General features: G+C 44.6%; 2 protein-coding genes across 2 annotated transcripts; one reads left to right on the top strand and one right to left on the bottom strand.

The window, feature by feature from the left end:
* Positions 1-2,397: 2,397 nt before the first annotated feature.
* On the top strand, positions 2,398-12,071 carry LOC118503925 (calpain-B-like). Its single transcript, XM_036037755.1, has 6 exons — positions 2,398-2,831; positions 8,155-9,693; positions 10,706-10,762; positions 10,894-11,269; positions 11,345-11,671; positions 11,737-12,071. Exons 1-6 carry the CDS (start codon positions 2,637-2,639, stop codon positions 11,820-11,822), a joined length of 2,580 nt encoding a protein of 859 aa, XP_035893648.1. The 5' UTR covers positions 2,398-2,636; the 3' UTR covers positions 11,823-12,071.
* A 51-nt stretch (positions 12,072-12,122) lies between these two features.
* LOC118503926 (calpain-B-like) lies at positions 12,123-17,280 on the bottom strand. Its single transcript, XM_036037756.1, has 4 exons — positions 16,399-17,280; positions 13,902-14,567; positions 12,372-13,836; positions 12,123-12,306 (listed from the first exon to the last, which is right to left on the bottom strand). The coding sequence occupies exons 1-4, from the start codon at positions 16,510-16,512 to the stop codon at positions 12,278-12,280; spliced, it is 2,274 nt and encodes a 757-aa protein (XP_035893649.1). The 5' UTR covers positions 16,513-17,280; the 3' UTR covers positions 12,123-12,277.
* Positions 17,281-17,719: the final 439 nt, after the last annotated feature.

Raw genomic sequence — 17,719 nt, 5'->3', positions numbered from 1 at the left:
ATATCATCTGATATGTTTGCCCTAAAAAGTGAGCCGTTCAAAATCATCTTAAAATCTCTATATGCCTTAAAAAAATTGTTAAGAACTTTTAATCGATCGTCGTTTTTGGAAGGAAAATTTAGATTTTCGAATCAAACTACGCCTCTCCACGGCGTCATTTACACCAACAATCAAATTACGCCGCGTGTAATCTCATAAAAACAGCGTTGCGTTTCAATTATCCCCGACTTCCAACCCAATTCCTACCCTGCAATGATCGGCAAACTAACGCATCCGTTTCTCTTTTTTTTTACTGCCTGGCCCTTTCCACGGAGTCTGTCCACTATTTATGTCCGTGTTAGCACGATGCCCGCTATCCATCCGATTTATCGATGGAAAACTTTCAACACCTCACTAACGAGAAAACAACCTTGAATTTGACAACTTGAAAGAAAAAAACTCCCAACTCACAGGGCCATATGGTTTGTTGGCCTGCGTTGTTGGCTCCGGGAAAAGGTGGCTGACCTTCACGGGCCCCAAAATTCACTTGGGGGAATGTTTTCCCCTTTCGCAGATATACAGCAGATAAAGGCTTTGACAGTAATGCTTTACACTGTATGCTGGATGGAAACATGTGTTCTAGAAGAACTGAAAACCAAAACATTAGCCGGGAGAACATTCATCAACGTGTTGGCTCTGGGGTGACGGTAGTTTAAATATAGTACGGCGTTTGTGACGCTAGAGGGCCCCGCTTTATAACTTCCTGGTGTGCCAGATGAGTTTTATCCGGTTGTCTTTTCATAAATTTATTTTCCTTCTGGCTTTAAATATGAAACCATAACCCATCTTGAGCGTGGTGTGGTGGGAGCTTCAAAGTAAAATTTCACTACTAACTACTATGCCAGTAGAGTTTTGCACCAAAAATTGGCACACATTCTGCAACCCAAACGCCAAGTGCCGTAAGACGTCTTTTCACTCGCTCGCTTTTAGTGTGGTAAAATGACGACAATGTGGCCGGTTGACCGTACCGACATGGCGTCGTGGTGTGTTGCATAGAAAACGCTACTCGCCTTCCACGTTCGTCTACAAGCCGCGAAGAAAGAAGTCAACCCCCGGTCGCTGACAAATGACGCCCGTGAACTTGTGGAGGATGCCCGTGTATTGTTAGCGTTAGGTTGGTGGTGGTGGGGAAAAAAATGTCCCCGTTGTTGAAGCAGACGGTGGAAGGAGAATCGGGGATGGGGATTTATGACAGTCGCATGTCGCCGCATAGTTCGCTTAGTTGTGTGGGGTGGGTGGCAGCAGTGTAACAGCAGCAGAAGCGGTTTTTTAAGATGGGAACAACAATCTCTATGGATAGAAGCGATTATTGGATTCATTTGAACAGGGTGTCGAACGTGTATTGGACGAAGTTAATAGATTCCTACACGTGTATTTCTTTAAATTGCTTTTTCTTTTTCTTATCGTTATGTTTCTTTTTTCTTTCTAGTGTTTGATATTATTGTTTAAATGTTTATCAATAATAATATTTTATTTTTCTTTAAGTTTTTTACAGTTTATTTTTTATTTTTCTGTTATATTTATTCTTTTTATCTGTTAATTTTTATTATTGTTTAATTATTTTACTGGTTTTTTACATATATTTTTAAACCATGTTAATTATTTTCATCGTGTCTCCAATTTCTTTTCTTGTTCAATATTCATGTTCTAATAATATGTTTATCGGAAATTATAATTTTAATTTATTTTTATTAATTTTGTATTTATTTATTTATTTATTCTGTAATGTTTTTATCATTCTTAGTCTTTCTTCTTTTTTTCTCGTTTTTTTTTTATTTTTGAATAATTTATGTTTAATATTTTATGTAATTTTTTAAAGTTTTCATTATGCGTTTTTTTTGCTTGCTTGAGTTTTGCATAATTTTTCATCTATTTTAATATTTTTAAAACCATTTTAAAAATCCATATGTATTTAATTAATATTTTTTCTTATCATACTCTTAATTATTTTTTTTTACTGCACACATCAGTAAATACATCCATGAGAAAGAAATAAAAGCATATGGTAAAAATATTTTACAGAGCTAAATTAAACAGCAGCTTCGACGCAGTCTACGAGCAAAACCGATCTCAAGCCCTCCGCGCATTGTGCATTGATGGATAGAAATAAACCATTTAAGACGGCAAATCATAACTATACAACCGCTCGCAACCGGACTAACGCTTCCGGATGGGGCAAAAACATTCAAATCTGCACCCATTGCACGTTTGATGGGATGGCCCGGTTCTCCTAAACAAAGCTTCCCATTCATCCCCACGAAACAGAGCGAGAGAGAGAGGACGAGAGAGAGAGGATTCCCTTCAAAACAAACCCCACCAAAAAAACGCACCCAAATCAGGAGCCGGCCAAAAAAGCGACCCAAAGATGTGCCGAATAGTCCCAGCTCGTTCGCTCTCGCTCACGAACAAAGCGCGAAAGGACAAAAGCAAACGTTCGCGGCAACACGAGAACCGCTCACCGAAGCGCCGAACGGCACGCAAACGCCGCAACCATTCAGTTCGCAAACGTACGCCGGGTCGGACGGTATTGTGCCAAAAAAACGCGGTTTGCCCAGTGCGGTCTCAGTCGAACGGTCGACAGCATCATCAGCAGCACAATGCCGGTGATAACGAGAACCAATCGTCCGAACGAGGAGCTGCTGAAGGCGTCACGTGGCGTCCCCACCCTAATGTCCTCCGCAAGCTCACCAACAACAACCACCAGCAGTAGCGTAATGACGACGACACTCATCAAACTGACGCTCCATCAATCCCGAACGCGCTTCCTGCCGATCGAGTTCGATCGTAATGGTGTAAGTTGAGGGCTGAAGCTCCAAAAGCAGATCCAATCCAGCTCTAAAGTGTGTCAGAGTTTGTGCCAAATCTGTCAGAGAGCGTGTGTGTGTGTGTGTGGCCGGTACAATTGTGAAGTGAAAAATCTGTCCCAGCTTAAAGCGATTATTTGGTGTGATTTTATTTAAATTTAGCCTGCAGAAGTGAAGCATCAATCTGCCTGTCTGTCTGTGGTGTATGTGGGATGGAAGATGGCTGCAAGTAGAGCGCGATCAAGTACGATCGTACGTCCTCTGTGGATCTGTTGAAGCTACTTCAAACTTAAAAAAAACACACACACACCAAATGCATTTTGTGGTGCGATAGTGCGTTAGTTCGTCGTTCGACCTTCACTGCTAACCGGCGTACCATGACCGGTAGGAAGTGAACGAGCGGCTCCACCGATCCGATAGCGTTCGTGAGAATCATACGGGCGCCTCCGAAATGTTTATTCATCCAATGCCGTTTCTACACTCTTCCAAGTGCGTTCCATGTGCTCCGGATATGCTGGTCTTGTTCTGGTGGTTATCGCGCCGTGGTCGAGCTTCTCGTTCTAATTGGAACCGGTTCTGTGTTCTTACGCTTTTCGTTTATTCCGACCTTCCGCGTGTTGTGCAACGGTTTCGGTGCAAAAACAAACCAGAAGTTGTAAAACGGCGACCGAAGATGTGAAACATGGACACGCGTTATGCTTCAAGTTCGTTCGTTCGTTCTTGCCAGTGGCCTTTCGTGGTTTGTTTCTTATCAAACGTTTATTTGGGGTTTGTTTTGCGGTGCTGTTTAATTTCATCCTAACGAACTGTCGTGATTTGCGAATTGTGCAACGTTAGATAAGACATTAGCGATTTTTTTATTCTTCTTATTTAAAATTTGTTTGTGTTGTTGTATCAAATTTGAATTGCTTTGATGTTAAAACAATGGTTGCTTCGATGCTACTCATTAAGAATTTGAATGGCATTGAATTATGACAGCTGTCAGTTTTGTGTTTTTATAAGGAAAAAATTAATTCAAACTAATCTTAATAATTTTGCTGAAAATCAAAAATGCTGAAAAATAGCAGATATTGCAATACAAAATTAAATTTAAAAGATTCATTGTTTTTAAGAGGCTAAAACAATGGTTGCTTCGATACTCTTTACTTAGAATTTAATTGACATTTAGTTTCGACAGCTGGCAGTTTTGTGTTTTATGGCATAAATCATTTAAACCTTTTAAAGCAGCTTAATTGTTTATTTGATTATTTGTTTTGCGATGACTAGTTTGAGACCTTGAGTGGGAGGCCTCTTATCAGACAGTTTTGGTTGGGTGGTTGTGATAATGTAATACTTAACAATTTGTTAACGAGTAGTCGCAAAAAGTGGATCAAGTAATGCTGGATTATATGTAAAAGATTATTTTTTTTAGCTATTACAAAAATAGCGGTTTCGATACTCTTTACTTAACATTTTTATTTTGACTGCTGTCAGTTAAGTGTTTGACAAAAGTCCATTTAAACAGTCAAATCATTACAAGCAATTTATTTGTTTATTTGGTTATTTGTTTTGCTTTGTCTAGTTTTGAGATCTTCGGTGGGAAGCATCTTACTTAACAATTTATTTATAAGTAGTCGTAGATCATGCAATTTTAGATAACAAGTATCAGATTGTTAGTTTTTTAAGCCAAAAACATGAGAATTTCGATACTCTTTCCTTGGCATTTGGGTGATATATAAATTGACAGTTGAATTGGGTAGTTGTCAATGGTTTTTATTTACAGTGACAGTTGACAGCTAAGTAGTTCAAAGCGTAACCAAATCAGCCAGCCTCCTTCTTCTCTTAAATCGACTACAAATCCATTTTTTATAACAAAAATAGAAGCTCAATATTCTCGCCCAATGTCCATTCTCTATTTCTGTTTTGTTTCGCTTTACGCGATTGTCTGTCATATTTTTTTTTCAGCTTGTGTATCATTTATCGCACCTTCCAGACTTCACATAATGATGCTAATCAAACTGTCACACACACACACACCCGGCAGTGAGTGTTCAGTAGCAGGCGAGGTCATCGTCGTCGTCGACGTATAACAGTGTATAACACTTTGTTTGTTTAGGCAATTAAATAGGTACCCGTAACACCAGACCCCCACCGTGGAACGAAGTTGAACACTGAATCAACACACACACACACTGAATCGGGAATTTCAATGCCATTTGATTTTCCTACTTACAATTACCCAGTGGACAATCCAGTGATAATACTTGCATTTGGACCGCAATTAGTTGTACATGGCAAACTGCTGGAATTGTTGCGGAAACGGTGTTTGCGGAAAATCCCGACCCGAAGCGTCACACACTGAGTCACACACACAGCACCGTAACCGTACTAAACACCTCCTGTAAACAAAGCAACAAAGCGCGAACTTTACTCTCGCGAATGTTGCTTTTTGCGTTCATACCCCTACGCCAGCGGAACTAATCGATTGAAATCATTAAGCTAAGGGTGGATGTTTTTTTTCGTTTTCTCTTTCTGGCCGTTTATTTACGAAGAGAGATTACATGAAGCAACAGGTTGTTTGGCAACGCTTATCGGAAGCGCGATATCTATGTAGATCCAGCTTATGCCAACATCTAGATGGAGCCATCGTGACTGCACGGGAGTCAGGCAGACAGATCGATACATTGCGTCTGATTGTGACCAACTTCCGTTTGGCCTGTTCCTGTGGTAATGGATTTCTCGCTATTTTGGCCACAAAGAAGCGCTTTGTTGGGCTGGTGGACTGCCGATGTCATGCTATATAATTTGATGTCTCGGCCAGCTTATTGGTTGTCGTCTTGGGTTGGTTGGTTTATAATGGTGGATTATAAACGAGCCAGAAGGTTCAAAGGCGATTATTTTGATTGGTGACAATGACCAACCTTCTCCTTTCTTTATGTACACCAAGGGCACAGCAACTCTCTGTCTGCTACTTTCCTAGACGTGTCCAGAACAACGATTCGGGGGTAAAAATTGAATCTTTATTGGTTTGTGGGATAAATCCTTTGTTGATGAGTCGTTAGTATTTAAACCCATTTTTTTTTTGAGACAGTTGGACTAACATCCCTGACCTTATCCAATGTGAAGTTCTGTAGGTTCAACCCGGGTTGCTCACTTCTAGCGTAACATCGATTATTTAGAGAGCATCGTTCCCTTTTCCACCTTAAGCGTTAAGGAGCGAATAAGTGTGTCACCGCTCTGCACATTACATCTCTCTACTGATGTTATCCATTACAAGCAAGCGTTCAATAGCGACGAACACATGCTGCTTAATGGATGTACATTTAAAATGGTTTCTCTGGTGGGTGGTCTCCTGTGGGGTGATGTGATTCTGTATGCACTAATGCATCGATGCAACAAAGAAGGAGTAGTAATGAGAATCTGAAGAGAAACGCCCTCATTGTTTCAATCAATAATCGAAGCGAAGATTTTTAAATTCAGCTAGCAGTACTACAGTGCGTAACAAAATTATATGGCACCTAATTTTTGTTTTAGAATAATTATAAAAGTGTAACAGATGGGCAAAAATGATGTTAATGTTTATATTTCTCTTATTTAATATTTTTAATATTATTATATTTTAATATTAATATTTTTGAATATTTTCTGAATATTTTTATTTTTTGTATACGCTTCTTTTAATCCCATTGTGTATAAAAATTAGCAAAATATATAGAAAAAATGATTTTTTTACTCTCTACAATCTTTTAGAATGTTACTTTTGCCTATCTCTCCCACTTATGCCAGTTATTCTTAGAAATTCTAATGGCGTTATTGTTGTGTTCCGTACTGTATTAGTCCTTTTATTCAAGAGAGTGTTTATATACCCTATGAAATGTCTTATGAGCTGAATAGTTTATCAAAAATGCTTACTATCTGCTTCATAGATGCCCCGGAACCATCGAAATACCTTATGCCAGGTATTCTCAAAAATATTAGTGGCGTTTTTGTTGTATCACGCACTGTATTACTCCTTTTATACAAGAGAGTGTTTATATACCCTATGAAATGTCCTATGAGCTAAACAGTTTATCAAAAATGCTTACTATCTGCTTCATAGATGCCCCGGAACCATCGAAATACCTTATGCCAGGTATTCTCAAAAATATTAGTGGCGTTATTGTTATGTTACGCACTGTATTAGTCCTTTTATACAAGAGAGTGTTTATATACTCTATGAAATGTCTTATGAGCTGAATAGTTTATCAAAAATGCTTACTATCTGCTTCATAGATGCCCCGGAACCATCGAAATACCTTATGCCAGGTATTCTCAAAAATATTAGTGGCGTTATTGTTATGTTACGCACTGTATTAGTCCTTTTATACAAGAGAGTGTTTATATACTCTATGAAATGTCTTATGAGCTGAATAGTTTATCAAAAATTCCCTCTATCTGCTTCATAAATGTCCTAGGATCATCGAAATTTAAGGACAAAGATTAAGAGCAAAGGCTCGAGGAAGAATTCTCACCACCACCACTGCATCTACTATATATCATCATGACGAGCGAACTGAAGTTTAGTTTAGTCACCTACGGATAACTGTTCCAATTTCGCAAATGAGAGGGATTTTTGAGGTCGAATTGTTTCTGACGGTTTCAATCAGATCCATAGATATTCGCCCAATCATTGGACAACATAAGGGTACCTATAGAGGAGTCAACCACTCCTTAACTGAATATTGGTGCGTATATTGCCAGACATTTGGTATTTGGTGGGAAATTCGGGGTTTGGTGTACTAGGAGCCTTTCACCATCCGCAGCACTGCTGAGACATTACTTCCCCACATTAGGATCTCTTTTGATCAATGCTATTTGGCCTGGTTGGTTAGCATCTCACTAGTTATGATCTGGTAAAAAAAAAGATCGATGCATGGATACAGTAGCCAGCAGACTAGCTTTTATGATGGTGGAATCGTCAAACTTGTGGCTACAGATGGACAATGTACAGCACAAATTCAATTGAATTGAAGCGCAAAACGATTGAATTATACTTTATTAATTGCAACGAGTCCAATGCAATTATGGAACTGTCAGAATGGTTTCCAACATGCAAATCGTCTAGATAACGCTCTGGCAACCAACCTACCCATTAAGAAAAAGAACCATGCCCACAGAGGGCGTTAAATAAGAATCGCTTGCACACTGACCGGCGACCGCAAGCGTTTAATGTAATTAATTTTACCATCGACCACCAGTCACGCAAGCACACGCCGGCTGGCCACTCCCCAAACTCTGACACCGAGGAAGCAAGCATGAAGCTGGTTATAATCGTCCCCTTTCCCGTTTGCAGCGCGCTTACCCAAAGCCCGATCCGCAGCGACCGGCATACATCCAGGACTACTACAAACTGCGCACCGACTGTCTGCGGGCGGGCAAACTGTTCGAGGATCCCGAATTCCCGGCCGACGACACTTCGCTCCACTTCTCGTCCGCCGCTGCGGGCCGCCCGTCCCAGTACAAGTGGTTGCGACCGCACGAAATCAGCCCGGACGCGGTGTTCGATGCCGATGGGTTTTCGCGCTTCGACATCCAGCAGGGCCTGTTGGGCGACTGCTGGTTGCTGGCGGCGGCCGCTAATCTTACCACCTTTCCCGTGCTCTTTAGCCGCGTCGTGCCGGATGATAACGATCGCATACAGGGAGGAAGGAAGGGGGTGGATTACGCGGGGATTTTTCACTTCCGCTTTTGGCGATTTGGCCAGTGGTACGATGTGGTGGTGGACGACCGGCTGCCAACCGTACGCGGCCAGCTCGTGTACATCAAGTCGTCCACGAAGCATGAGTTCTGGAGTGCGCTGCTGGAGAAGGCGTACGCCAAGCTGTTCGGATCGTACGAAGCACTGTCGGGGGGGTCGGCCAGCGAAGCGATGGAAGACTTTACCGGGGGGCTAACCGAGGGCTACGAGATGAAGGACGCGCCGGACACGCTGTTCGAGATGATTGAGAAAGGGTGCAACAACTACGCGATGTTTGCGTGCAGCATTGAGGCCGGGGCCGGTGAGATGGAGCAGGTGACTGCGCAAGGCCTCGTGAAGGGCCACGCGTACTCCATCACCAAAGCGCAAGCGGTGGACATCGAAACGCCCAGGGTTAAGGGCAAGATACAGCTGCTTCGGCTGCGCAATCCGTGGGGCAACGAGAACGAATGGAACGGAGCGTGGAGCGATAAGTCGCCCGAGTGGCGTTTCATCACCGAGGACACCAAGCGCTCGATCGGCCTTACGTTCGAGGTGGACGGAGAGTTCTGGATGTCGTTTCCCGACTTTCGCAAGTACTTCGACCGGGTCGAGATGTGCCACCTGAGTCCGGATTGTCCGATCGCGCTGCAGGAAAGCCGGTTCGCCTGGCGTCAGTCTGCGTTCGAGGGCGAGTGGGTGTTGGGCAGTACGGCCGGTGGATGTCGCAACTATCCGGACACGTTCTGGCACAATCCACAGTACGTGATCCGGCTGGACGATCCCGATGCGGATGATTCGGAAAGGCTGTGCACGCTGATCGTATCACTGATTCAGAAGAATCGACGCTCAAAGCGCAACAAAGGCATCACCTGCCTGACGATCGGGTTTGCGATCTACCGGGTGGAGCCGGTCGACCTGCAGCGTAAGCCACTGCCGCGCGAGTTCTTCACGTCGCATCTGTCGGCGGCAAAATCGACGTTTATCAATCTGCGGGAGGTGACGTGCCGGTTCCGGCTACCGCCCGGCTCGTACGTGATCATACCGTCCACGTTCGAACCGAACGAGGAGGGCGAGTTCATGATCCGGGTGTTCTCCGAGTGTGCCAGCAATATGCAGGAGAATGACAGTGCGATCGGCATCGGTACACCGGTGGTAGGTATTTTGGGGCGTTGGAGATGAGGTTCAGTAGGGTGAATGATTGTTGATGGAATTAGTTCATACAGCACGATTGCACGATGTAGACGAGTTGTTGGAGTGTGCACTTTTAGAGTATGTGGACAGCAGAGCGAAGGTCTCGAAGAGTTAGTATAGGGGACCTATGTAGAACCCCTATTGTCTAGGAGGCTTGTAGAGCTTAGTGAAGCCGTCCAAACTCGGTTCGTCACCTTGTCACTAACAATGCCATCATCTTCTTAGGAGGCCATGAAGATATAGTAGATAATCAAGACCTACTATGTGAGGACCGTTTAGCTTAGTGGAGCTACTCAAGTTATAAAAGCCAGGCTACATGATGCGAGATGCCAAAAAGATTTCGCTAAAAAGCGGGGGATTGGCGAAATTTTTCCGTCAAAATCATCTCGGTTCATCTACCCGCGTTGTTTAGAGCACTTCATGCTATCTCTCTCTTCAATCTAAAACTACCATGGCAACGCATGGAAAGTGACAGAGAGGGCTAGAGAGAAGCGAAATCTTTTTGACGGATAGATTTCACATAACCCCCCCCCCCCCCCCCCCCCCTTTTTAGCGAAATCTTTTTGGCATCTCGCATCATGTAGCCTGGCTTATATGTTTAAGTTATTGTATTGTCTATTAACTCCTCTTCTTATTTAATGTTGTATGTATCTTGTCTAACGCTATCTTCATACCTTATTGAGGTTGTCAGTTAGTTCTTGAAATTGTCCTTACTTATCTTCCATTTTTTGTGTCAGCTCTCATGGCTCTCCTACTAGTCTCATGCATGGTTAAGGGTCTTTTGGTTAGTGTTCTCGTGATATGTGATATTAACGTATTAGGATGAATCTTCCACCGAAGTCTTTGAGGGCTAATGGTAGCGATAAGCTGTCTCCATGCTCCACAAGTGCTCACAGTCCATTATTTGCTAGAACTCTTAGAAAAGTATGATTTACATTGCATCACTCCTGTATATAACATTATCATTTCTAAGGACCCACCAATTAAACCATCGGCTGGAGTTAGTCCACCATCAAAACCCTCGCCAAAAGTAAGTGTTCTTTGTGTGTATGTGCGCAATTTATGTTTTCCTGCTTATTATACTCACCTGTGCATGAATGTCCTGTATAATCGTGTGTGTGTTTCTTGGACGCAATTTAATAGATTTTCTGTATGTTTTAGGAAACCGATATGGGAGTGACCGACGCACAGCGCGCCACCATGGAGCGACTATTCATAGAGGTAGCCGGAACCGATGGTGAGGTGGACTGGATGGAACTGAAGCTCGTGCTTGATCGTTGCTTCCGCGAAGACATCGCTAAGGCTTCGCGTGGCATCTCGCAAACGTATCAAACGCGTGCCACCGCACCGATCGAGAAGCGTGCCGTCTCGGAGACGGCCACCGTACGTGAAACGATGCTGGATCGGGGTATCTGCGGTGCGTGGACTATGCTGCAGCGGCTGTTCCGTGATATTGCCGGTGGAGATAACAGTCCGGTAACGCATGCGGGTGAGCAGACGGAGCTAATGAGGAGTGAAAATGTCTCGCAAGTGAATGGTAAGTTGGATAGAGTTTAATTTTATAAACAATTTTTCTTAATGCTCACTTCTTCTCTCTCTGGTTTCATTCTAGCGGATCCATCGAATGCAGGCTTTTCGAAGGACGCGTGCCGCTCGATGGTCGCCATGCTGGACGAGGATGGTTCGGGTAAGCTTGGGCTGCTCGAGTTCCAGAAACTGTTGGCCGAAATCGCCCGGTGGAAGGGTGTCTTCAAGCAGCACGACAGTGACCAGAGCGGGCGGATCAGTCCGTTTGAGCTGCGGACGGCCCTACAGTCGGCTGGATACACGCTTAACAATCACATCATCAACATGCTGATGCATCGGTACGGTTCGAAGGAGGGCGAAATATGGTTCGATGATTTCATTACCTGCGCCGTGAAGATCCGCACCATGTTTGGTAGGTGGTGAACACGCTCTCTACCGTGATGAAGCTTGTTAAAGCTCAAACGTTCTTTCTTCTAGACATCTTCAAAGCACGTGACCTGAGCAATCGCAACGAAGCCCGGTTTACGCTGGAAGAATGGATCACGAAGACGATCTACTCGTAACCCGCTGCCGGTATCTCACAACTCATTGGACCAGTAAGCGTGATCGAGAGATGGAGAGAGAGAGAGAGGTGACTTAAGCATAGCTTAGTCACCTGCTTCACTCACATGCCGTCACAACGTTGATGGGATAGTAGCTAGGAGAGCTTTTCACTACATGTTCTTGACTCTATATCTGTGTTCGGTGTATTTAAGTATGCACACTAGCGATAATGAAGCGTCCCATCTATAAGATGTTAACCAACCTGTCAACAATCTGCAAAGTCTCTTCAATGATCCAGAAAGAACAGGGTTTCGATAGTGTTGCGGTAAGCGATAAGTATATTTATTCGATGACGAGGTTATATTATAGCGTAGAAGTTCGTCTCTAGCTGTTGGTTGGCGTTTAGAAGTCATGTTTCCATCAGAGTCTTTAAATGCTTTCTTGTATGGCGTGTTTTTCGTTGGCCCCTTCCTTTTCATGTTGGCGTGTCCTGATGTAAGACATCTAGAGCAGAAAAAAAGGTAGTAGATGGAATTATTTAGATAGTTTCCAAGGGAAAAGCCACTCACCGATCGCATGCCGACACTCGGCCGCACACAGCACATAATCGATCAGCTCTATCTGCGATCGGTTCAGCTCCACCACCATCCGCAGCAACTTGCACAGGATGCGATTGTTGATGTTGAAGCCGGACGAGCGAAGCGCTTGCCGGAGCTCTCGCCGATCGAGCGTCCCACTCCCGTCCGTATCGTACAGCCGGAACACCGTTTCCCACTGGTAAACGTCACGCGCGATCGTACGAAACTGCTCATAGCCGATCGTGTCCTGCCCGCCGGCGATACGGCTCAGCAGAAGCGTCCCTATTCTGGCCAACTCTTTCTGGTGAATTTGTTTCGCTTCGGTGGGAGGAATTTCTTGACAGCTTTTCCTTGCACTCGATTGCATCCAGAAGCATGCGCAAAGCTGCAATAGACAGGAGTAGAACTTGCGCAGAGGTGAAGATCCGGTTCGTTTGGCTTTTACGGGTTGAGCATCACCAGCAACGAAGCTCTTGCGGAAGAACTGTTCCCACAGAATGTCCTGCAGATAGTTCGTCTCTAGCTGCTGGTACGCATTTGCCCGATTGTAGAACGCATTCGCCAACATTGCCCAGCGGGGTGTTTCGAAGAACTTGCCCTGCTCGGTAACACGATCGTCGAGCGTTCCGAAGCACAGGATGGCGTCGTTCTCGCACAGTGTGTTTCCGCGGGCGGTGAAGATACGCAGCAGGTAGTCGCCTTCTTCACCCGGCTCGAACGTCGACGGGATGACAAGGTACAGACCGGCATCGAGCGTTAGGCGGCAGCTAATTTCTCGCGCATTAATGAAGATCGATCCACCGACGATGGCGTGATCGTGCTGTTGGAAGAACTCTTTCGGCACCGGCTTTTGGCGCAAGTCTTCACTCGTCACCTTGTACACGATGAACCCGATCGTGAGGCTTGGCAGGGCGTCCGCTCGGCGATACTTTTGCATCAGTGCGATCACCACGCTCGAGCCCGTCGTGTGCTCCTGCACGTGGATCGTGTACTGTGGGTTTAGGGGGAACGTGTCGAGGAAGGACACATTGCCACCGGCAGTTGTGTCCCGTATCCATTGACCGTCCAGGGCGCTTAGCTCCCACCGGTAACGCTTGGTGTCCCGTTCCCCCGCGTCATCCTGCACGCTGTGAAGTTCCGGCGACAGATGGCACACCTCTAACCGGTCAAAGTGTTTCATAAAGTCGCTCAGCTCGATCCAGAACTCGCCATCATTTTGCAGCGTTAGCCCCGTTCGCTTCCTTTCCGCCGCGTTGAGCGATTTCCACTCGCGGGACTTATCGCTCCACTTCCCGTTCCACTCGACACCCGTTCCCCAGGGGTTGCGGACTCGCAGCAGTCGGATCTGATCGCCATCAGCCACCAAACCCGCTATCGTGTGCACCTTGGTGATGGAGTACGAATGTCCGCGCAGAAGGCCCTCCTTGGTGGCGACATTTTCTCCCGTTGGATCGCTCTGAAACAGGGGGGGGGGGGAAATGAGTCGTTACAGCGAGTTCTACCAAATCATGATCCTCTCACCTTCAGGTTGCAGGCAAACAGAGATCCCATCTCCGACCCACTTCTCAGTATATCCCACAGCTGTTCCTCCCTACCGGCCGCCATCTTCTTGGGCTGATAAAACTCGGTCAGTCCACCGGTAAGATCCTGCATAGCTTCGCGTGCCGTACCACCATCGAGCGCTCCATACGAACCGTAAAACTTAGCGTACGCCTTCTCCAACAAAGCGCTCCAGAATTCGTCCCCATTGCCCGATCTTCCAAACAGCAGCTTTCCACCAGCATCCGTTGGCAGTCGATCATCGATCACGACCTCTACCCACTGGCCAAACTCCCAAAAGCGAAAGTGAAAGATGCCGGCGTACTCACCCTCCGAAAAGCTGTTGTCCTCCGGCAGTACACGCTTGAACAGCCACGGATGGGCGGTAAGGTTAGCGGCAGCCGTCAGCAGCCAGCAATCGTTCAGCGCACCCTGACAGATGTCCAACCGGGAGGCACCATCGACGAAGAAACGGGCCGTGGGAGCGATTTCCTTCGGTCGGCACCATCGAACGGTGGCGACTTTGGGCATCGCAATGGAAGCGTCCGATGCGGGGAACTCGGGATCTTCGAAGAGTTGCCGACGGGTGAGACATTGTTGTTTGAGCGTGTAGAAGCATTGATAGTTGGGCGAGCTATCGTACCGCGGCTACAGAGAACGAGCGTTGGGAAACGATTTTAATGAGCAGAATGTCTTTGTGTCGCACGTGTTTGCACAGATGTTTCTATGAGATCATCACTGCTTATCGCTCGTGAAGCTTATCGTACGAATAGCTTTATTTGCGTATTAATTCCTTTGGTTTCTGTTTTTGAATTTATATCCATAGACTTCTAACTGATATGTAAGTACGCGGAGAAGATAAGTAGGAGCTGTAGCTTCCCTATTGGAAAAGATGACCATGTTGCGAGCGCTGGGATGACTAAAGGCATTTCAGCTCAGCAAGTACAGTTGCTCACGCTAAACATTGTACACCGTGATGTGGCTATTGGTGGACAACTGAGTTACTCAATGCTCACTGAATTGAACTCGTGTTTAATTAAGCCATTTAAACGCACATTTCGACATCTTCTCAGATTTTTGAGCCGATCATATGGCTCACATTTATGTCCGAATTTATTAGAATTCAAAAACAAATGTTTTTTTTTAATGGATATTTGCCTTAGGCTGAAGTTAGAGCTCTATCGTTAACTTTTTTAAGCATGGTTATATTAAATTTACATGTAAAACCATGCGTATAAAAAGTAGGCGACGGAGCTGTGACCTCATCCTTAGGGAAATTCATCCTTAGCTAGCCTCTCCCCTGCCCGGCACTCATTTTGAGATGTGTATCAAAGGGATCCATCCCATCTAAAATGGAATGCCATAGTCATGAATCTAAACGACTACTCTAAAATTTGATGAACGTTCAAAAAAACAAATTTTAAACACAAATTAAACGAGAGTTGCCTAAAAAATATTGCAATAAATTAAATAATGTTCCCGTGGGGACGCCGGGTACCTTGTGCAGCAGTGGTATTAATAATAAAAAGGTATTAATCAGTAAAAATCTCTATAAAGTATGTTTTTAAATAGTCAAACTTAAAACAAAAAATTAATACATGTTCATCAGTATCATAAAGAGGAAAAAAAAAACACCGCGATAAGTCTGCAGCTCAGCTAAAGCCATGAAATGTTCCTTACATTTTAACTGTCCTGTTTTAGATAGAAGCTACTCCAACACCATTTTTGGACGAACATTACAATTAAATTATTATAAATTTCGGGATTTTTCACATTTTATGTACATTTTTGAATTGTACAGACAACAATCACAAAAGACGAAAGAATATCATCATCTATATCTCACAGTACATATTAGAGATGGGTCTCGTTTGGCGAAACGACGCGAAGTCGAGTTCGCCCCTTTAAAAAATCGAGACCGAACCTATCGGTCAAACTCGCGTCTGCTATGCTTTCTCAAGAGATCTCAAATACGTATCAAAAAGTCCCCAAAGTCTCAAAAATAACAAGCATCAAATGACATCATGTCGGCGTTGTACCATCTGGTCCGCGAGCCACTGTAGCGAGCTAATGAATGCGACGCTATCACCGATGGCATATGGCTGTTGAATTTGATGATAAAATCACTTTTATTACTAACTAAGCCATCGTTGCCATCGGTCATTTCTGTGTGCAAAAAAGGTGGTTGACTTGTATCTTGGTTAATTAATATTTAAACTATTTCTTTAGTGCTTAAAATTTGAAGCTTTAATTAGCCTGATGTAACGAATCACTGCCTATTAAATAAGTCTGTAAACATACGGAAATGGGAACAAAATGCTTATCAGCAACAGCTTTTAAAATGTTCGAACTAGCTTCGTCAAGCATGTTGAAGCGATAAGAGCCGTAACAACCCTGACCTTTTCGCAATGGAAACACTTGTCACAAAACGAAATTACTTTCTCCTTGGCTCCGTTTGTTTGGCACCGTTATACCTTACCTCATCATTTTCAAATGTAACCGGCAGGAAGCGTGTTGAAGATCGGGAGCTTAGAAACGCTGGATCGGATTGGCTTTGCCGTCGATCGTTGGACGAACGCACTGTAACCGCCATCTTTTGCACAGTGGGTGTAGCTGATGTGGTTCTTCACATAATGATAACGATCGTCACTGTAACCGTTTAACCTTAGCTAATTTATGTGGTTGTTGACGCCTTGGTGGACGTGTGTACACTGGGGTTGTTGTCGTTCCGGTTTGATTCTAACAAGCGAATGATTCGCACAATCCCCTATCCGACGAGCGTATTCGCACACATCGTCTTATCACGTTGGAAAGAGAGACACACACACACAAACAAAGAGAGGGAGAGCGAACAAAACTAGTTCTCATCCAATTTGAGTTGACCCTTTCGGCAAGAAGTTCTTGGATGTGTCACGCGCGGTGCGTGACAGGTTTTACACTTCCGGCGTACGCACACCGGCCAATCGTCGCCAGCCCGGCACTGGATCACCTTGGAGAAGCTCACCGCACACAAAGCCTCCTTGGACAACGTTGGCTAACACAAGCACCATTGCTGATGCATTTGCATCGGTTCGATGATACGGGAGCCGGCGTTGTTGCGCACCATATGGATCGGATATGACCTCCATCAATCACACATCCGCTAAATCCACTATTGCGCCTCCATTTACGTATTGCACTTGGATATGGAGAGGCTTTTAATTGGAAACGAGAAGGCTTGCCGATAGCATCCGATGAAACACCTGATACATCCTGATACGAAACGTAGTAGGCTATCGCGCGGTACCGACGCAACGTAGAAACTGTTAACCACAACCACGACCACGGTCAAAGTAGGCTGGGGCCCGTTAGTGAGCTGTTTCGTGAGACGGGTTGGCTTTAAAGTTGGCTCGCGAGAGAGAATCAATCCCTTTTTTTGGGTGGGAGATTGTTGTGGAGTAGCGCGAGAGAGCATGATGGGAGAAGCATAGAATCGCGGGAAGTACCGCGCGATGGTCGTGCGTGTTTTACTACCAACGCCATCTTTTGAGAGGAGTTAATTTGTTGTTTAAATATTTTTGTACTTGATTAGGATTGTGCACTTTAAGGATGTGGGTGAATTGATCGCTTATTTTTATGGTGTCTTCTATAACCAAGAATGATGTCGGTTTTAGGTAAGATGTTTTAGAGCTTAAATTTCTTTTCATCAGCAAATATTGGCCCACAAATTCTTCGATTTTCCTGAACATCTACTCCTCGAGATTATTTTTTTAAGTTCATATGGGATTTGGATATGGTGTTGAATCTGAAACCCTCGTGCC

The sequence above is a fragment of the Anopheles stephensi genome, chromosome 2, assembly GCF_013141755.1.
Source record: "Anopheles stephensi strain Indian chromosome 2, UCI_ANSTEP_V1.0, whole genome shotgun sequence".
Lineage (NCBI taxonomy): Eukaryota > Metazoa > Arthropoda > Insecta > Diptera > Culicidae > Anopheles > Anopheles stephensi.
This window is presented reverse-complemented; position numbering and strand designations above follow the sequence as displayed.